The sequence below is a fragment of the Caloenas nicobarica genome, chromosome 34 (assembly GCF_036013445.1).
Source record: "Caloenas nicobarica isolate bCalNic1 chromosome 34, bCalNic1.hap1, whole genome shotgun sequence".
In the NCBI taxonomy this organism is placed as follows: Eukaryota; Metazoa; Chordata; class Aves; order Columbiformes; family Columbidae; genus Caloenas; species Caloenas nicobarica.
The window spans coordinates 1,081,561-1,103,051 of record NC_088278.1 but is presented as its reverse complement, the minus strand read 5'-3'; the positions used below and the strand labels follow the sequence as shown (position 1 = coordinate 1,103,051).

At 51.9% G+C, this 21,491-nt stretch overlaps 1 protein-coding gene across 1 annotated transcript in view; it reads right to left on the bottom strand.

The window, feature by feature from the left end:
• LOC136000668 (olfactory receptor 14A16-like) overlaps positions 1 to 19,192 on the bottom strand; it is a gene marked incomplete at its 5' end in the record, with an annotated part of 43,924 nt that extends 24,732 nt beyond the window's left edge. Inside the window, one exon of the mRNA XM_065654599.1 lies at positions 18,551 to 19,192. Coding sequence (XP_065510671.1) covers positions 18,551 to 19,192 — 642 coding nt within the window. The remainder of the gene's footprint in view (positions 1 to 18,550) is intronic.
• Positions 19,193 to 21,491: the final 2,299 nt, after the last annotated feature.

The following is a 21,491-nucleotide window of genomic DNA, read 5'->3' as shown; positions in this document are numbered from 1 at the left end:
GACATCTCAGATGAGTGCAGAGCAGGGTGACACACCACAGGGCTGAGGTGCCTCCTGTCCTTTGGGAGTGGCAACAGGAGGCCTGAGAGACACTGTGACTCCCGCCTCTGTGTGTAAAATGGAGAGACTCTGTCTCTGAACATCCCTGGGTGCAGAAGGAGCCCATGAGGCCAGCTCACATGTCAATGCTTGACGGAACCCTGGTATTTCTGTGTGTGACTCCAAGAACAAACCCCAGTGAGATTGATCTCAGCTGCCTTGGACAGGCTCATTGCAAGTGCTCCAGTCTGCTATGTCGCCCTTGCCCGTGATTCCAGATTGTGCTCTCAAAAGTGACATAGACACCAGAATGGTTCTGGGGTCCTTAGGAAACGCAGACCTCAAAGCCATCTTCAAGAAGAGCTGGACTAAGAACTGGGAGAATAACAGGCTGGCCACCCTACCTCCCTCCCTGGGAAGGGGATGGGACATGTCCTCCTGCAGCCATTTCCAGGAACGTGAAGGACAAGGAAGGGATTTCTGAACCCCAATGGAGAGTGGCAAGAAAGGCATGTTGTGTACAGGGCGTTTGCAAGGCCTCAGACATGGTGTGCTTCTGGGCAGAGTGGTGCTGATGGGGCTCCAGAAGTGGATGCCGGGTGGGAAGTTGGCTGAACCATCAAACCCAAATATCATGAGTGGTACAAAGTCCTCCGAGCAGACAGTTACCAGCGTCATCTCTCAGTGACCAGCATTTCGGCCAACACTGTTGAACATCTTTATTCTCCCCTTCTATGATGTAACAGAGTGTACTTTCAGCTCCTTTGTGGATGATGCAAACTTGGGTGGGCGCCGTGAGCAATCTCCCCTGGTTCACCCTGCCCTGAGCAGGAGAGTGAGACAAGATGAGTGAGACAAGATGAGCGAGACAAGATGAGCGAGACAAGGGCTCTCTTCAAACCTGAGTTATTCTGTGATTTGAAATAATAATTGCTTTGGAGAGGTTTCTGGAGAGAGAATAGGTAGAGGAATCATAAAAAAAAATAAAAAGGCAGAAGAGGAGATATAGAAGGTGTTAACATAAATACAGCAGTTCCAGTGAGGAGTGCTTTTCACTTCACATTGTTACTAAAAAAGATATTTGACAAATTTGAACAAGGAGAGGAAGCGAGATGCGTGTCTGCAGCCTGCAGGGGAAGAGGGGCCGGTGTAGGACCGTGTAGAACAGCCTGTGATGGGGATGGCAAAGGGCACTGGTGAGACTGGAAGGGACCAACAGAACCCAGGTCTCTGTCCCCTTGGCCATGGCAGTTGTCTCTGCCACTGAGGCCCAGGAGAAGACATGTTGTCCTCATGGCACTGGGGCCTTGTTGCCTCCTTGCAGCCCCATGGGGAAGCTGGAAGGTGCTGTACCAGTGTTGTCCTTCCCTCGGCCTTGCACACCCACATCCCACGGTCCCAGGAAGAGCCTTGAGCCATGTGTGAGGGACAGGATCCCCCTTCCCACTACCTGGGGCTCATGGCTTCTCCTTTCTGCTTCAGAGAGCAAACCAAGGGGTTTCTCAGCATCAGAGCTGAGGAAAACACTAAAAGGAGACCTCACGGTGGCTACAGCTTCCTCACAAGGGGAGAAGGAAGGGTAGGTACTGAGCTCTTCTCTGTGGTGACCAGTGACAGAACCCAAGGGAATGTAAGAAAGATGTGCCAGGGGAGGGTCAGTTGGACATGACGAAAAGGTTCTTCACCCAGAGGTGCTGGACACTGAACAGGTTGCCCAGGGAGGTGTCACGGTCCCAACCTGACAGTGTTCAAGAAGAGACTGGACAAAGCCCTCAGACACACGGTGTGAACTGTGTGGTTGTCCTGTGCAGAGACAGGAATTGGACTCCATGATTCTGGTGGGTCCCTTCCAACTCAGGACATTCTATGATTCCATGTTTTCATTGTACAGATGAGTTGTAAGCATACACATCATGTGCCTGTCCACTGTGTGCATGTGGTAAGATGAACCCAAGGGAGCACAAATGCTATCAGCTTTTCCTTGGAGTGCCATAAAGGTCAGTGAGACAGAGATGGTGTTCAGGGGTCTCTTCCAACCCGCCTTATTGTAGGATTCCATGAATCTTTTCCTTGGAGAGCTCTTTCATGTCAAATAGACAGAGGAAGAAGAAAGAAAAAGAGGCAGAAGCAGAGACATAAAATGCCCCAGTGTAAATACAGCAGCTCCTCTGAGGAACGTTTCTCCACTCAAACCCTTGATAGGAAATCTATTAGATACATTTGATGAAACCAGCTTAGTTTTACCTGCTCACACACTGGAGCACAAGGAGGGCGATGGCTGGGTACGATGTCATGTGCTCAGCTGTGTCTCAGGAACTCACAGTCCAGTAGGAAGCCAATGGCTGTGGAGGGGACTGTGAGTCACTTGTGCCCCTGCAGGGGACAGGCCAACAGCAGGAACAGGGCTGGGAAAGGACTGGGAGGTCACACATACGAGACAAGCAGTCGGGCCCAATCAGCATGGCTTTATGAAAGGCAGGTCCTGCTTGACCAACCTGATCTCCTTCTGTGACAAGGTGACTGGCTTAGCAGATGAGGGAAAGTCTGTCGTGGGGGAGTGAATCCACCACAGAGACTGTGGATGTTGTGCACTTAGACGTCAGTAAAGCCTTTGACACTGTATCCCACAGCATCTCCTGGAGCAGCTGCAGCTCATGGCCTGGATGGGTGTATCTGTGATGGATAAAGAATTGGCTGGAGGGCCGGGCCCAAAGAGTTGTGGTGAATGGAGCCAACCCCAGTTGGCGGTCGGTCACTAGTGGTGTTCCCAGGGCTCAGTATTGGGGCCAGTTCTGTTTAATCTCTTTGTCAATGATCTGGATGAGGGGATCGAGTGCACCCTTAGTAAGTTTGCAGATGACACGAAATTGGGTGGGAGTGTTGATCTGCTGGAGGGTGGGAAGGCCATACAGAGGGATCTTGCCTGACTGAGGTTGTTGTATTGTATGAGGTTCAACAAGGCCAAGTGCCCGGTCCTGCACTTGGGTCATAACAATCCCCTGCAACAATACAGGCTTGGGGAAGAGTGGCTGGAAAGCTGCCTGGCGGAAAAAGACCTGGAGGTGTTGATTGACAGGTGCTGAACATGAGCCAGCGTGTGCCCAGGTGGCCAAAAGGCCAATGGCCTCCTGGTGTGCATCAAGAATAGTGTAGTGGGCAGAACCGGGGCAGCGATCATCCCCTTGTACTTGGTGCTGGTGAGGACACAACTCGAATCCTCAGTTCGGTTTTGGGTTCCTCACTGTAGGAAAGACCTTGAGGTGCTGGAGTGAGTGCAGAGGAGGGGACAAGGCTGTTGAGGGTCTGGAGCACAAGTCTTCTGAGGAGCAGCTGAGGGACCCCGGGGTGTTTATCCTGGAGAAAAGGAGACGGAGGGGAGACCTTTTTGCTCTCTACAACTACCTGAAAGGAGGTTGCAGCATGGAGGGTGTTGGTCTTCTCCTGGGTAGCAAGTGATAGGATGAGAGGAAATGGCCTCAGCTTGTGCCAGAGAAGGTTCAGAATTGATATTGGGAAACATTTCTTCATGGAAAAGGTTGCGAAGCAGTGGAACAGGCTGTCCGGGGAACTGGTTGAGTCACCATTGCTGGAGGTGTCTAAAAGATGTATAGATGCGGTTCTTAGGGTTTAGTGAAAGAGTTGGGTTATGGTTGGACTCGATGATCTCCATGGACTCTTCCACCTGAAATGATTCTATGATCCTTTCTGGAATATTAATAGCTGATAGTTCAGCTCATGACTTGTTTCTGGGATGTGTGCTTTTAAGCTCACAACTTCCAGTGTCTCTGACAGGGCAGCGGAAGGCACCTAACTGGAACCCTAACTGTGAGATTCCCTCTGCTGAAGGACCTTTTTGGGTTTTGATTTCGCCACCTGGAAGCCCCTGGGAGCCCTTGCGAGAGTGGCTGACATGGCGTGGGCGTTACCACAGTGATGGCGATCACACTCCCACCCCTCACCTTGAAAAAGCCTCAGGGACAGCAGTTCCTGTGTGAAGAAAGGCTGAGGGAGCTGGGGCTCTTGAGCTTGGAGAAGAGGAGACTGAGGGGTGACCTCCTTCATGGGGATCAATATGTGAAGGGTGAGTGTCATGAAGATGGAGCCAGGCTCTTCTGGGTGACAACCAGTGATAGGACAAGGGGCAATGGGTGCAAACTGGAACACAGGAGGTTCCACTTAAAGATGAGAAGAAACTTCTTCTCAGTGATGGTAACAGAGCCTGGACCAGGCCGCCCAGGGAGGTTGTGGAGTCTCCTTCTCTGCAGACATTCCAACCCACCTGGACACTTTCCTGTGTAACCTCACCTGGGTGTTCCTGCTCTGGCGGGAGGATTGGACTGGATGAGCTTTCAAGGTCCCATCTGTCACAGTCCATCCGGTGATACGCTCGTGATGGTTCATTTACCCTGATCTCGAAGCGCAAAATTAAGGCAACCAAAATGCCAAGCGGTTATAATTCAATCAAACAGCGTTACTTTATTATTTTGATTGTAAAGCGGCACACGATAGAGAGAGTGGAGAAAAAGGAAAGGAAAGAAAGGGGGAAAAAAGGGTTGGCTACCACCACCAGTTCCAAAGGCGTCCCTATGGTCTCAGGTCCCGTACAGTGTCCTGCCGGTCCTCCGTTGTGATCCGTGATCCTTTGGTGGGGAGAGCTCAGCGATGTCCCGTTGGGAATCGTCTTTCATGCTTCTTCATCCCGCTTTGCTCCCATGGATTGAGGCCAATCTCTGCCTTTGTTTCGCAATCCAGGCTGAACTGCGCAGGCCCGAAGAGTCCCCGCTTCGCTTGCCAGAACCCGTCTGTGCCTGCATCGCCTCAGTTCAGGGGTCTCTTACTGGTCCATTGGGTGACCTCAAGACCTTTGGAGAGCCTCTGAGCATGCTCTTCTTTGTTGGCCTTAGTAGCAGGGAGGAGGTGGGGGCAAGTTTGGCTGAGGCAGCAGGTGAAAATCCATCTTCTGCACAGCAGCTATAGTCCCCAGGTGGGAGAGACCTGTAGAACACAATTCCTTTTAGGAGGTGGGGGCAAGTCTGGCTGCGGCAGCAGGTGGAATCCGTACAGCAGCCATTGTTACCTGTAGCCCCCGGGTTGGAGAGACCTGTACAACACAACTTTTTTCGTCAGGCCTCTCTCCAAGTCGTTGTCCAATTCTTTCTATCAGGACATCTGTTCTCCAAGTCCCTGATGGTGATGTTCAGGCAAGTACTGTTCTTCGGACCGACTCTTACACCTTCCAATCCCTGATTTCTGTGATTCTGTGAGATGGAGGGGCCAGGAAAGGGAGATGTGAGGAGATGGATGGGTGAGGAGATAGAGACACCAAGAGAGGGAGGGTCGGGTGGGTGGTGGGTGAGGAGCTCGGGATGGACAGATGGATGGAGACACGTGGAGATGGAGACACCAGGAGATGGAGATGGAGGGACCAGGAGGTGGGTGAGAAGATGAGGATGGACAGATGGACAGATGAGGGTGGAGACACCAGGAGATGGAGAATGAGGGTCAGGTGGGTGGTGGGATGAGGAGATGGAGGGATGGACAGATGGATGATGGACAAGTAGACACCGTCCAACTAGATGCCCCCTACTGGGCCCTCCGCTCACTCACACGTCTTGTTGGGTGACACCAACTTCCTGGTGGCCCCAAAATGGATCCAGATGAACTTCCCTGGGAGAGCAGCAGTGGCCACTGCCCCTGGCAGGCCCCGCCCACAGACCCCACCCACAGGCCCCACCCCCTCCACTCACCAATCAGGAGGAGTTGACGGGAGATGTTAGGGTCTTGTGTTTTCCATCCTCCAGATGAGGTTGGATGAAGTTGGGGAGATGTTTGGGGGTCTCAGTTGAGGTTCAACATCCTCCAGGTGGGACAAAGTTGGGGAGATCTTGGAGTCTTGGAGTTCAACGTTGTCAGCGTGAGGTGGGACAACATTGGGGGAGATGGTTCATGTCTTGGGTTCTCCATCCTCCCAGGGGAAGAGGGATGAAGTTGGGGAGATGTTTGCGGGTCTTGGTTGGGGTTCAACATCCTCCGGGTGGGACAACACTGAGGGAGATGTTGGGGGTCTTGGAGTTCTCCACCGGCTAGATGAGGAGAGGTGAAGTTGGGGGAGATGGTTGGGTCTTGGGTACTCCATCCCTCAGGTGGGACAACACTGCGGGAGATGTTTTGGAGTCCTGGGTTCTCCACATTCCAGATGAGGTAGGACAAAGTTGGCAAAGATGTTTGGAGTCTTGGTTGGGGTTCAACATCCTCCAGGTGAAGAAGGCATGAAGTTGGGGAGGTGTTTGGGGTCTTGGGGTTCAATATCCTCCAAATGGGACAAAATTGAGTGAGATGTTGGGGTTCAACATCCTCTGGATGACGTGGGACAACACTGCAGGAGATGTTTGGTGTCTTGGGGTTCTCCACCCTCTAGATGAGGTGGGACAATGTTGGAGAGATGTTTGGGGTCTTGGCTGGGGTTCAACATCCTCCATATGAGGTGGGGTGAATTTTGGGAGATGGTTGGGGTCTTGGGATTCTCCACCGGCTAGATGAGGTGGGACAAAGTTGGAGAGGTGTTTGGGGTCTTGGGTTCACTATTCCCCAGATGGGACAACATTGGAGGAGATGTTTGGTCTCAGCTGGAGTTCAACCTCCTCCATGTGAGGTGGGGTGAAGTTGGGGGAGATGTTTGGTCTGGCGGTCCAACATCCTCTCTCTAGATGAGGTGCGGTGAAGTTAGGGAGACGGTTGGGGTTGAACATCCCCAGGTGAGGAGGGGGTAAGTTTGGGGAGAAGTTTTGAGGTCTTGGAGTTCAACACTCTCCACATAAGGTGGGATGAAGCTGGGGGATATGTTGAAGTCTTGGTTCTGGTTGGCCCAAGGGGTCCAGGCATGGGACATCTGGGCCTGGGTGGCCCAGTGGAGCTGGAGATGGGACATCGTAGGACTTGGTGTCCCCAAAGTGTCCAGGGATGGGACATTTTAGGTCTTGGTCGCCCAAACTTTCCAGGGATGGGACATCCTGGCCTGGGTGGTCCATGGGTTGGGGCATTTTAGGTCTTGGTGGCTCAAGGGAGGTGGAGATGAGACATCTTGAGTCCAGAGAAGGGACATCCTTGGTCTTGGTGTCCCCAAACTGTCCAGGGATGGGACATCTTCGGTCTTGGTGGTCTAAGGGGTCCCAGGATAGAACATTTTAGGTATTGGTGGCCCAAAGTGTCCAGAGATAGAACATTTTATGTCCTGGTGGCCTAAGGGTTTCAAGGATGGGACATCTTGCGCTGAGTGGCCCAAGGTATCCAGGGATGAGAAATTTTGGCTCTTGATGGCCCAAGGGCACTGGAGATGCAACATTTTGGGTCCAGAGATGGCACAACCTTGGTCTTGGTGGACCAGGGGGCTGGAGATTGGACATTCTGCATCTTGGTGGCCCAACATGTCCAGCGATGGGAGATCTTCGGTGCAAGGATAGGACATCTTGGCCTGGGAGCTCCAGGGGTCCAAGGGTTGGGACATCCTCGGTCTTGGTGGCCCAAAGAGTCCAGGGCTGGGACATTTTGGGTCCAGAGATGGGACATCTTCGCTCCAGGAATGGGACATCTTGGTCTCGGTGGCCCAAAGTGTCCAGGGATGGGACATTCTGGGTCTTAGTGGCCCAAGGGGTCCAGTGATGGGACATCTTGGTCTTGGTGGCCCAAAATCTTCAGGAATGGGACATCTTGGCCTGGGTGGTCCAATGGGCCCAAGGGTTGGGACACTGTAGGTCTTGGTGGCCTAAGATGCCTGGAGATGGGACATTTTGGGTATTGGCTTAAAAGTTCCAGAGATGGGACATCTTGCATCTTGGTGGCCCAAAGTGTCCAGGGATGGGACATGTTGTGTCCAGAGATGGGACATCTTGGATCTAGAGATGGGACATTTTGGTCTCAGTGGCCCAGAGTTGCCAGTGATGGGGCATTGGAGGTCTGAGATGAGTCATTCTGGCTCACAGTGGTCCAAGGGATCCAAAGATGGGACATTATAGGTCTTGGTGGCCTATGGGGTCCAGGAATGGCACATCTTGGCCTGGGTGGTTCAATGGGTCCAAGGGTTGGGACATTTAATGTCTTGGTGGCCCAAGATGGCTGCAAATGGGACATCTTGGGTCTAGAGGAGGGACATTCTGGGTCTTGGTGTCCCCAGAGTGTCCAGGGATGGGACATTTTAGGTCTTGGTGGCCTAAGGGGTCCAGGGATGGGACACCTTGCCCTGAGTAGCCCAGGAAATACAGGGATGGGAAAGTCTGGCTCTTGATGGCCCAAGTGGGTGGTAGATGGGACATTTTGGGTCCAAGGATGAGATATCCTGGGTCTTGGTGGCCTCACGATGTCCAGAGATTAAACATCCTGGCTCTCAGTGGCCCAAGTGGTCCAGGAATAGGACATCTACGTTTTGGTGGCCCAAGGGGTCCAGAGATGGGACATCTTGGTCTTGGTGTCCCAAGATGGCTGGACATGGGACATCCTGGTCTTGGTAGGTGAAGGGGTCCAGAGATACAACATCCTGGGTCTTGGTGGCCTCACAGTGTCCAGGGACAGGACATCTTGTCCTGTGTGTCCCAAAGTGTCCAGGGATGGGACATTTTAGGTCTTGGTGGCCCAAAGTCTCCAGGGATGGGACGTCTTGGCCTGGGTGTCCCAAAGTCTCCAGGGATGGGACATTTTAGGTCTTGGTGGCCCAAAGTGTCCAGGGATGGGACAGCTGGAGTCTGGGATGGGACATCCAGGGTTTTGGTGGCTCAATGGGTCCAGGAAAGGGACATTTTAGGACTTTTGGTGGCCTAAGGAGTCCAAAGATGGGACATCTTGGCCTGGCTGGCTCAAGGGGGCTGGAGATGGGACATCTTAGGACTTGGTGTCCCCAAAGGGTGCAGGGATGGGACATCCCAGGTCTTCGTGACCTCACAGTGTCCAGGGATGGGACATTTTGGCCTGGCTGGTCCAAGGGGTACAAGGGTTGGGACATTTTAGGTCTTGGTGCCCCAAGAAGGCTGCAAATGAGACATTTTTAGTCCAGAGAGGAGATATCCTGAGTCTTGGTGGCCAAAAGTGTCCAGGGATGAGACATTTTAGGTCTCGGTAGCCCAAGGGGCCCAAGGATAGGATATTTTAGGTCTTGGTCACTAAATGTGTCCAGGCATGGGACATCCTCTGTCTTGGTGACCTCATAGTTTCCAGGGATGAGACATCTTGGTCTTGGTCGCCTAAAGGATCCAAGGATAGGGCATTTTGGCACCTGATGGCCTCACAGAGTCCAGGCATGGGACATCTTGTTGGCCTAAGGGGTCTAGGGATGGGATATCAGGGGTCTGGTTGGCCCAAGAGGGCTGGAGACGGGACATCTTGGGTCCAGAGATGGGACATCTTGGTCTTCGTGTTCCAAAGTGTCCAGAGATAAGGCATCTTCGTCTTGGTAGCCAAAAGTGTCCAGGGATGAGACATTCTAGTTCTTTGTGGCCTAAGGATCCAAAGACAAGACAGCCTGGCTCTTGGTGGCCCAGAGTTTCCAGGGATGGGACATCTTGGCCTGGGTAGCCCAAGGGGGCTGGAGATGGGACATCTTGGGTCCCAGGATGGGACATCCTGCGTCTTGGTGGCCCAAAGTCTCCAGGCATGAGACATCTTGGATCCAGGGATGGGACATTTTAGGTCTTGGTGGCCTAAAGTGTCCAGGGATGAGACATCTTGATCTTGGTGGCCCAAGGTGGCTGGAGATGGGACATCTTAGGACTTGGTGTCCCCAAAGTTTCCAAGGATGGGTCATCCTGGGTCTTGGTGGCTTCATGGGGTCCAGAGATGGGATATCTGGGCCTGGGTGGCCTAAAGTGTCTAGGGATGGGACATCTTGGATCCAGGGATGGGACATTTTAGGTCTTGGTCCAAAGTCTCTAGGCATGGGATATCCGGGGTCTGCATGGGACATTCTGGCTCTCGGTGGCCCAAGGGGTCCAGGGATGCAATGTTTTAAGTTTTTGGGCCCTAATGGGTCCAGGGACAGGAAATTTAACCCTGAGCAGCCGAAGGTGTCCAGGGATGGGAGATTTTGGCCCTTAGGGGCCTCACAGTTTCCAGGGATGGGACATAGCGGCAGCGAGAGCGACTCCGGTAGCAGTGCGGGCCATGGCAGCGTGTCTGGCTGCCACCACGTCTCCTCTTTCACCAGGACCAGGCCACAGTGGGGTGGCCACGTCCCTGTCCTGCCAGAGGATGCAGCTCTGCAATCCCAGCCCCGCTTTTAAAGGGGTGCCTGGGTGGGGCCCTTTGTGACATCACCAGTGACATCACAATGCCCCACTGTGGCAGTTGCACATCCCCCTGAGATCCAGAGCCTTCAATGGGGCAGCCGATGGCTCCTTCGCACCTTTTGTGCCCCACTGTGCCTGTCCCCACGTACGCACCAGGGTGGTACCAAGGTGCTGACAGTCACATCCTCCCCTGCCCCGGGCAGGGTGACTTCACCTGCACCAGCTGGGGGGCAGGAGGGGTGGGACCCTCAGTCAATTGACAGGGTCCTCAACAAAGGAGGTGCCCAGAGAGACCGAGAAGCTTCTGGACTATGTTGTAATGCCCACAGCCTGTCACGTCCTGCCCTCAGGTATGAGTGCGGAATGGAGGGAATGGAGGTTCTAGTTTTCCTGTTTCTGGGAGAGTTTCATCCTCGGTGGAGGAGGGAGCCGAAGGTATAATGGGTAGGACTTCTTTCATGCTCTGTGAATGTTCTTTTGGATTATGCCACCTTGATACCAGTTTACTCAGTTTATCAAGGGGTAAGTAAGCCTTCCATTATATCTCCGGGAACTCCCTTTTAAATTCCCAAAACCCACCATTGTTGTCGGATCTTAGGTTGTTCCCCCTTTCCTCTTCTAATATGCGGATGCTTCTTTCTTGGAGCACTGGTAGCAGCAGCAGTACTGGTAGAAAAAGGCACATACTTGACTTCAACATGACAGATTCCTCTCGACCTTTCTTCTAGGATTTTTACAGGGCCATATTTCCTATTATAATGTATAAATTCTTGTGCTACTTCCCCCCACGTCCACACCTTTTTAGTATCTGGTTGGTTGGGGAAAGTCAGGGCAGGGGTGAACAGTGAATCAATGGCAGTGTCAGGTCCATCCCTCTGGCTCCCGCTTCTGGTACCCTGGCTTCTCATCAAACCTTCCAATCTTTCTACTGGGCTCATCAATGCGATTGTCCTTTGAAGGTTTAAGTGACTCTGGAAGTCCCCTTATCAAGGGAGTCATCATGTCTGGATTCACTGGCAGCATCACTGAGGATTCACATTTGGGAATCAAGTTTCTTTCATGTATCATTTGCAAGCAGGCTGCTTTGTGTGCACTTTCTAGCAATTGATCAGGTGTGCCAGTGATTGCCAGGGGCTCTCCTCTATCTAAAGGGTTTAGCCCTCCAGCCCAATAAGCAGCTCGCTGGGTTAGGGACCACGGGGCACGTCTGTCACCAGTTGTTAAGAAAACTCCATGTCCCCAGTAACCATTAGCTTCCTGTTCACTTAACTGAATTTGGTCTCCCCCAGTTAGGGATATGTGCCACACGTGCTCCGTTTCAGATTCTTTAGGGAGGTGCCCATACTCTCTCTTTAGCTTGGCCAGCTCGGTGGCAGTGTAAGGTGTTTGCTTAGTTGTAATGTGAGGGTCAGTATCCTCCTCATTTGCATGAAAATATTCTGTTTTCACTAAGGGTGTCACGTGTGGGTTTTCCTCATCACGTTTTCTCATCTCCTCCAATTCTTTCTGAGGGTAAATCTGATTTATTTGTCTGATACCTCTCTCCTCTAGCTCCCGCTCCCTCAGCACTCCTGTGTTTTATAAACATTCCTCCTTTAGAGTAGCTTGTAATGAGCGGTTTTCTTCCATCGCTCTTTCTAGTTGTGGTGAACAATTTTCTAATTTTTGTTCTAAATTGGATGTTTTTTGCAAAATCTGCACCAGATTTTCAAGGGATTCTATAATTTTGTTTTCATTACTACATCGCCTGAGACGATGTTCAATCGCTGCAACTAGGATGGCTCCTACGACAGCACAGAACATAGCTTTGTTCTTATCTGATCTAAACTTAGTCTGTAGAGAAATTACTTGGTCCACTACACTCTGCAAATTAGTCCAGTTATTATGAGCCCAGTCTTCTCCGGATACAGAGGGTCGAGCCCCATACTTTGCTAAAAGTGTGTAGAACGAGCCTCGATCTTTCACTAGCCAAAACTCTTGACTATCAGCCTTTTCAGTCATTCTTATTATGAAGGGACCAAACCCACTTTGGGAAGGCACAACTTAGTTACACAAATCCACAGCAACTGCTGTGTCACCTTTCTCTTTCCCGAGTGGTTAGAGGGGCCAAATATCTGCTACAGGAAGGCTCAACTTAGTTACACAAACACTCAAAGTTGCCCCTTCACTCTCTCTAGCAGACAATTCTCATCAACATGAGAACAACACCCATTTTTGCACTTTGAGATCCCGGAGACAGAGCCCTCAACTCAAGTTTGGAGTGCTCAACACCAAGGTGTGTGTAGTGTGTGGGAAATCTGAATTGCCTCCCTCGCTTTCTGGACACCTCTCACCTTATTGGTTAGGGCAAGTTGAGGCTGGAGTGAAACGTTCTTCCCCTAATACTGACCACACAATACCTGCACTCCTCTGTTTTCTCAGAATCCTGTCCGTGACACCAATTTAATGTCACGGTCCATTTGATGATGGACTCGTGGTGGTTCGTTTTCCTTGATCTTGAAGCACAAAATTAAGGCAACCAAAATGCCAAGGGGTTATAATTCAATCAAACAGTGTTAACTCTCTAATTTTGCCTGTAAAGCGGCATGTGATAAAGTGGAGAAAAGGGGAAGAGGAAAAAAAGGGGGAAAGAGGATTAGCTACCAGTTTTCCAGAACTGGGAATGGATTTAGGACACAAATATCTTCAGCTCCAGGGACACAAACACCTGATGCCAGTGTAGATGCCCCGGGAACCCCTGCCCAGGCTCCCCCTGCATCGCAAGGTGCTCTGGTCTCCCCCAGGTCCCCTGTGATAGATGCCAATCCCAGGCCAGCACCTCAGGTGAACTGGGGCCCCTCAAATGGCCCTGGCTGTTTATGGTGAGACAACTGATGACTGATGCCTGCCTGGAAAGGTGCACTTATTCGTTGTCATTTTTTGGTTGGTTTTTTTTCTTGTTGTTGTTGTTGGTTGGTTGGGTTGGGTTTTTTTCTTTGGTGTTGTGGGGTTTTTTTGTTACTTTCGTTTGTTTGTTTGTTTGATGGGAGTTTTTTTGTTTGGTTGGTTTTTTAACATATAAAAATGAAAAAAAAAAAAAGCCAAAAAGTGAATTAGTGGGAAGTGTACTAAGGATAGGAAGAAAAATACTAGTCTTCCCCTGTACTTCCATTACCAACACTCTATTATTTCATCTCCCTTGTCATTCAGGAGTTTCCACCTCTCCTGATTAAATGTCCATGTCAAAGGACAACTTTCCAGCAGACTGTCTGGACGTTTGCCCTTCCCAGTGCTCTCAGGTTTCCTCCTCCACTTGCTCTTTGGTCATTCAGTTGCCTCTCAACTCTCTGGTTTCTGATTTGAGCGTCGGGGAGTTACAAACTTGCTCCATTCTTCAGAGGTCTAATTAACATGGTAGTTAATGTGTTGTGTTTATATATATCCTTTCCTATCTCTCTGTCTAAAACAGTTCTTGTGTGGATGTCCCTTGTGGATGGTGGACCTCATTAGATCCAGCTTACACACACAGTTGAGGAAAGTGTTTTAGTGTTTATGAAATTGTGTAGTGTTTACACAGGAGACCAGGTGGGAGCTGGTGTGCAGGAGCTGCAACATCCACCTGCAGAGCTCAGTGCAGAAGTCTGATGTGAGGAAAAGTGATGCAAGTCCCAGGTGGCCAATGAGGGAACGGGCAGACTGGGGGTGGGCGGTGAGGAGCAAGGGTGTCCATACAGTGTCCAGCCTCAAGAGACCGTTCTCCTGCCTGTCCAGGAGACCCTCTGGATCAATGTCCATTGCAGAATGCTGCTGTCACTTCTTCTACACACTGAAAAATGACAGAAAATACCCTTGAAAGAAAAACCCCTCCTTTATGAAATCTTCTTTGAAATCTTCATCAGTAAGTGTCCCATTGAAACCTCTCCAGTTACTTCTACAAGTCTTGAAGACTGGAAGAAAATTAGGAAAGAAACATCGCTCGTTAGGGCTTTCTGTGTTTTAATGAGCCCCATGGCGTATTTGGTGCTGAGTCCATGAACCTCAGATACCAAGGACAAACTGAAGAATCTCCTCAAGAAGTCCAAGTCAGAAGCAAAGCCCAAAGTACCTTGAAGCATTAATGGGCCCCACTGAGGGCTGTTACTGACAAAGCCTCCCCAGGGACTCGTTAGAGCAGATAATTGGAGGCAGTGATTGCATCAGGCAAAGGCAAAGTGCAGCAGCTCTGATGCTGAGAAAACCCTTGGTTTGTTTGATGAAGGACAATGGCCAAGCCTTGAGCCCCTGCCCCTAGGAAGGGAGATCCTGTCCCTCACGTGTGTCTCAGGGCTCTTCCCGGGGATGTGGGGATGATGCCCAGTGCAGGACAATGGTGTGACACTCCCTGGGGGGTGCAAGGAGGCAATGGGGCGCCATGGTCACGACAACCATGTGTCTCCTCTTCGGTCTCGCTGTCAGGGACATCAGCCATTGCCAAGAGGACAAAGACATTTGTGACTTCCAGGGACATGCAGCCTTGCCAGCACCCTTGGCCATCTCCACCACGGTCCATCCTACACTGTCCCAGGCCTGTGGCTGTTTCCCCACAGGCTGCAGACACCCCATGCGCTTCCCCAGCTTGTTCTCACCCCGGTGTGTCCCCACCTGTGCTGCTGAACAGCTGATCCCAGCAAGAGAGAGCAAAAGGGCAACAGGCAGAAAGACCCAAAGGCCAACTGCAAAATGGCAGAACGGCAAAAGGCCGAACTAACATTGAACTCCTGACAGAATGAAACTTCTGAATGGAACTAGCCAAGCCAGCTGGAAAACCCAAAGTAACGGATGTAACAAGCCCTAAAAGCCAGCTCCAGCTTCAGACTGAGCATGACGCTAATCATAGGGAATATTTCATTGATCAGCCTACATGTCAACCCAGGTGCTGTCCTGTCTGTGTCCCCTCCTGCCGAGTTGCATCTGCAGCTGGATGGCCAAAGAAGCCCTTGGTTTCCCTGACAACAGCCAAGATATCAGTGAGTTCTGACATTCCTTTCATACCAAATGGCAAACACTGTAAAGCTGCTAAAAGAAAAAATTAAATCTATCCCAGGGAAGAAACAGTGTTATTATTCTCATAGCAAATCTAAACAAAAGACTGTAGTAGCTATGAAGGAGAGAGATTCAAAATGCATGAAGAAAATTAACTCAATCTCAGTAAAAACAGCACGTTTCCTCAGTTTCCACTTCACCAGGCTAAAGAAGTTTGGGTCTCTCTACATCTCCACACATGACCCAGACTTTCTCTGGCCACACGACAGCTCCTGCCCGTTCCTCCAGAATGGGGAACCTCCCACTGGGACACCCCGCTCCAGATGTGACCACACCAGTGCGGAGTCAAGATGGACAATAACTGCCCTTGGCTGGGTGGCCACGCTCCTCCCAGTGCAGCCCAATGTGCTCATGGGCATATTCCTGTTTAGCACCACTGAGAACTGACTGAACAGCCAGGCTCAGAGGGTTGTGACCAGCGGCACAAAGCCCAGCAGGAGGTACCATGAGGAGCACTGAAGGACACCGTACTACCCAACATCTCCTCCTCACAGGTGTCTCTTGGGTCCCTGGAACCACCTCAGTGACAAGGAGGAGAGCACTGCCTGTATGGGTGGAGGAGATGGGGTCTGGAATGAGGGTCCTGGGGCAGTTTCTCCTGGTTGTTCATGAAGCAACAAGCTGGGCTGGATATTTGGAGAGAGGAACTCTTCCTAAGGGCCTCCAATGGGCTTGGGGATGGTCTACAGTTTCCTGCATGCTGCCTTTTCTGGTGGAGATCACAGAGGCTGCCGGCCCTTTAGAGGACCCAGGACAGGCCTTGTCCTTCCTCTGGTCACAGCTGGACCCCAGTTCTCCAGCTCGGCCCCAGCTCAGGAGCCTTGTCTAGGGGTGACTTTTGGGGTAAGGTTGACAAGAGGGGTGCATAAGTTTGTCTTAAGGACATGTGATGAGCACCAGGACTGAAGTACCAGAGCAAAATGATGTGGCTTCTGGGCGAATACTTTCTTCGGTGCAAGTCATGACACAGGGTCCCAGACTTGCTTTCCATGCCACCCTTCACGAGGGATGATGCACTAAGAGATGGCAAGTGGGGGACACCAATCCTTCTCCAGCTACTTCCAGGGCCTGGTGAAGCACCAGGACAGCAAGGACTCCTGGCCCTGCACCCTGAACTCTGGGTATAATCTTGGGGCAGCTGAACACCAGTATTTTTCTCTCCAAGGCAATTTCCAGCCCCGGTCAGCTCCTGTCTGATCTCCCCCCATCCCTCCTCTGATCTGGTCTGGTGCTCCTGGCCCCTTCCCTGTGCTCCCCACAGGGCCCCAACCTGGCACTGATGCTCTACAGAGCAGATTGGCTGCAGGACCATGGGGTGACTCCACACCGGTTTTGCTGCTCAGTGAGGGACACAGATGCAACTGCATGGGCTGCACGGTCACTGAGCTCTTTCCCGGGGGTCTAAAGCTCTGGAATGGGTTCAGAGCATTTCTTGGGACTCATTGGGTTTTCTGCTCATTTTGGTTCAGCAATCCCTTCCTTGTCCTTCAGGTGCCTGCAGATTGGTGCAGGAAGATGCGGCCTATTCCCTTCCCAGGGACGGAATTACAGCCTGTAATTCTTCAAATTCTCCTTCTTGTCCTTCCTGAAGATGGGTTTGACATCTTCCGTTCCCCAGGACCTCAGAACTCCCGTGTTTCTGCTGTCACTTTTGAAAGCACAATCCAGAATCATGGGCAAGGGTGATGTAGCAGACAGGAGCACTTGCAATGAGCCTGTCCAAGGGAGCTGAGATGAATCTCACTGGGCCAGTGGTGTTTGTTCCCGGAGTCACACACAGAAATGCCAGGGTTCTGTGAGGCATCCATGTCTGAGCTGGTCTCAGGACTCCTTATGCACCCAGAGATGTTCAGAGACAGAGTCTGTCCCTTTTACTCACAGAGGCAGGAGTCACAGTGTCTCTCTGGCCTCCTGTTGCCACTCAAAGGGATGTGAGACACCTCAGCGCTGTGATGTGTCACCCTGCTCTGCACTCATCTGAGATGTCTGACGTCATGAGGAATGAACACGGGGATCACAGTTCAAGGAAGAAGATCCCAGTGGGTGGTTTCCCATGAGCTGTTACTCCCAGTGTGAAGTGATCTTGGGACACTGTCTGTCCCACAGGCGTTCATGGAACTCCGAGGAATAGCTGATGGTGTTTGTGCTCACTCGGTTTCATCTCACCTCATGTACATGATGTGCATGCTCACATCTCATCTGTACAATGCAAACATGGACTTCTGACCTACCCATTCAGGAACAAATTCTCCAAGCTGGTGTGACAGCCCAGTACTGGAAATGTTGGTTGTGAGGGGCCAGTCCATGACGATGCCCTGGGGCAGCTGCCACGGGGTGTCCAGTGCACAGGGGCACAGCCCAGCCCCTGCTCTGCTGGTCCTGCAGGTCTCTGGCAGGAGGCCTGGCTGTGAGAGGACACTGCTGTGTGCCCAGCCCTGCACACACACACTGTGCAGCTGTACCCTGCTGTTTGCATCTGTGGCCACTTTTTTGGGCATGTTCTTGAGAGAATCTTTGTAAGAAGAGCTAAACCTTCAGGCCCTGCCCATAGGAGATCACCTTTCTTTCTGGAAAGGCCGTTCTGAGGCCAGCTCTGTCACAGCAGTGCCCATGGCCTGTCCCTGCCTGCGCTCACAGGACTCACACACAGCAGGACGGTGACCAGGCTGCCAGAGCACTCAGGCCTTGCACCAACACAAGGGATGAGAAGGAGAGTGTGGGAGTGGAACGAGAACAGCTCTGGAAGGCCAAGCGCTGCTGCTCCCTGGCAGGGCTGCCAGGCTGGACTCTTTTCCCCTCCTCCCATGCACACAGGAACTGTCCCTGCAGCTCCAAACAGGCCTTGCAGGAAGGATATATATTGAAAAACAAGTCACTACAGGACCCTTTATTTTGTTTAAATACACACAGATCATGGCTCCTCATTTACACAGCCAGTGGTTAAAAAAGAAAAGGAGACAGTGAATTAAAAAGGGGATGAAAATGTTATCACAATTTAAAAAAAGGCTAATAACAACAGAAAATACAGATGAGAGACTGGACCTGTAACTAGTTACATTAAAACTGCTATGTAGAAGCAGATGGACAGTTTATTGCTTCAGAAAACACTAAGATATGAATTTCCACAGGGCATCCTTGAGCTCCTGGTTCCTCATGCTGTAGATGAGGGGGTTCACTGCTGGAGGCACCACTGAGTACAGAACAGACACCACCAGGTCCAGGGATGGGGAGGAGATGGAGGGGGGCTTCAGGTGGGCAAACATGGCAGTGCTGACAAACAGGGAGACCACGGCCAGGTGAGGGAGGCACGTGGAAAAGGCTTTGTGCCGTCCCTGCTCAGAGGGGATCCTCAGCACAGCCCTCAAGATCTGCACATAGGATACCACAATGAACACAAAACACCCAAATCCTAAACAGACACTAACCACAAGGAGCCCAGCTTCCCTGGAGTAGGACTGTGAGCAGGAGAGCTTGAGGAACTGTGGGATTTCACAGAAGAACTGGTCCAGGGCATTGCCCTTGCACAGCGGCAGTGAAAATGTATTGGCCGTGTGCAGCAGAGCATTGAGAAACCCAGTGGCCCAGGCAGCTGCTGCCATGTGGACACAAGCTCTGCTGCCCAGGAGGGTCCCGTAGTGCAGGGGTTTGCAGATGGCAACGTAGCGGTCGTAGGACATGACGGTGAGAAGAAAATATTCTGCTGTAGCACAGAAAAAGAAAAAAAAGAGTTGGGCAGCACATCCCGAGTATGAGATGGCCCTGGTGTCCCAGAGGGAATTGGCCATGGATTTGGGGACAGTTGTGGAGATGGAGCCCAGGTCGAGGAGGGCGAGGTTGAGCAGGAAGAAGTACATGGGGGTGTGGAGGTGCTGGTCACAGGCTATGGTGGTGATGATGAGGCCGTTGCCCAGGAGGGCAGCCAGGTAGATGCCCAGGAAGAGCCAGAAGTGCAAGAGCTGCAGCTCCCGTGTGTCTGTGAATGCCAGGAGGAGGAACTGGGTGATGGAGCTGCTGTTGCACATTTGCTGATGAGCATGGGGCACTGTCACAGGAGCAAAAGATAGTGATAAGTTAGGGGAGACTTCTCTGAGGAAAATCAAAGCCATTTCTCACACACCCTCCCCTGCTCCACACCCCTTGTCCTTTTCCAGACCTTCCTTCAGGTCCGTGGCTTAGCCCTGGGTGCTGCTGGCTGGAGGTGCCGTGAGGAGCAGGGCCTGTGCCCGCTGGCTGCCCAGGAGTCAGCCCTGCTCTGCAGCAGGGGTCATGGAACGGGGGGCAGGGGACGGACCTGGGGTTCAAAGTTGTCATCTGAAACTGCTGCTGGTGCAGAAGGGCCTGTCAGAATCTGCACTGTCACAGAGAATGGAACAGGATGGTAAAATGAAGTTTGAAATGATTGGGGTTTTGACAGCTTTGCAGAATCACAGAATATTAGGGATTGGACCTCGAAAGATCATGTAGTCCAATCATTCAACTCCCCTGGAGAGTGTTGTTGGGTGTCAGAAACCCTCAGCATTTCTGCTGCACTCAGAGAGAACAGAGCGAGTCCTGCGAGACCAGAGGATGCCTGTGGGTCAGTGCAGAGTGAGGGCAGCTGCTCTGTCCCTCTGTCTTGCTCCAGCTGCCCTGGGCTGGCACCTTTCTGAGATGGTGATCACACTCACATGTTACCCTGAAAAGCCACCAGGCACTGCTGAGAACAGAGGGATCCACCGCGGACCATGACATGTCTCACCCTTTCGTCAGGTCTCAGCACCCCACTTCTGTCCCAGGACACACACGGCTCATTTCACAAACCAAACAGCATTTCTTCCATCATAGCATCTCTGCACTTCTGCATGAGTAATTCAGATAATGCTAACGTGCTATAGGACAGGTTTGCATCCTGGAGGGAAGCTCGCAGCTTGGAAGAAAAACATTCAATGAGACAGCCAAGGGTCCTAATGATGCCATTTGATTCAGGGAGACTCAGCTCATTCCCCAGCCCCACACATTGCATTGCCCACAGCCCCACAGCTCAGAGCAAAGCTGGGACACGTGTTCCCATGGACGCACCTGCAGGAAAGGACCCACAAGATCAGGCTGTGACTCTGCAGCTGAAACTCCCATCCCCAGAGAGCCTGACAGCAAGAACCAGATCACACCAACAGTGACCCAGAGCAGTGGAGCAAGAAGGAAACTGCGGTGAGGGTGGGTGTGAGAGAGGCCAGGGCAGAGGCAGCCGGGCACTCAGACAGCGTCACCCTTCCCCAGCTGTGCAGCCACCTCCCACACACCAGCATTGCCGGGCAGCTGCTCTCAGCCCCTGTGCTCTGCAGAGGGAACTGGAGCTCTGGCTGCACAGGAGCTGCTTCATGCCTTGGAGCCCCCGGCCCTGAGGGCAGAGGCTTTGCTGGGTGGGAGAGGAGGCGAGGCGGCTGCTCGCAGGAGGGATCTGCACTGCAGAGGATCAAAGGGAGTTTTCTGTGTTCCCCCTCCCATAACAATGCCAGTTTTATTTTCCTGTCATTTCTGATCATTTCCCTGCTGCCTGGAGATTCTCCCCCTGGGAGGTGTTTCCCTGTCCATGTATCTTCCCTGTCAGCACTCACAGACCCCATCCCACCCTCTATGCCCTCACCCTGGCCCTACAGATCCTGCCTGTTCACAGGGCACTGCCTGGGGGCATCTTCCTGTTTGCAGACTGGGGAAAAGGACAGGTCAGAGTAAGACTGACGGGTATAGCCAATGTGATGCTGGTGCTGTGCACAGGCAGAGCAGCAGCTGGAGGGATGTTATGAGGCTTCTGGCAGATGTGATGATTAATCGGAGTTGCAGTTCAGGAGTCACAGTGACTTGTTTCAGCATGAGAGCTCACTTTCATTTTATACTTTCCTGCACCCCCCACCCCTTGGAATAAGCAACTGAAAAGACAGGCTCAGGAAAGCTCTTTATCTGTCTGGTAATCCTTGCATTGGTCTTCTCCTTGAGGCATCCACTTGCAAAAAATCCTGGGGGTGATCTGGAGCTGTGAGCAGCCCTGACCCACACAGCAGCCTCTCCACAGCACAAGCACCTTTCCTGCCCTGATAGGGGTCACTCCTTCCCCCTACAGCTTCTCCCCACAGCACCGTGGGG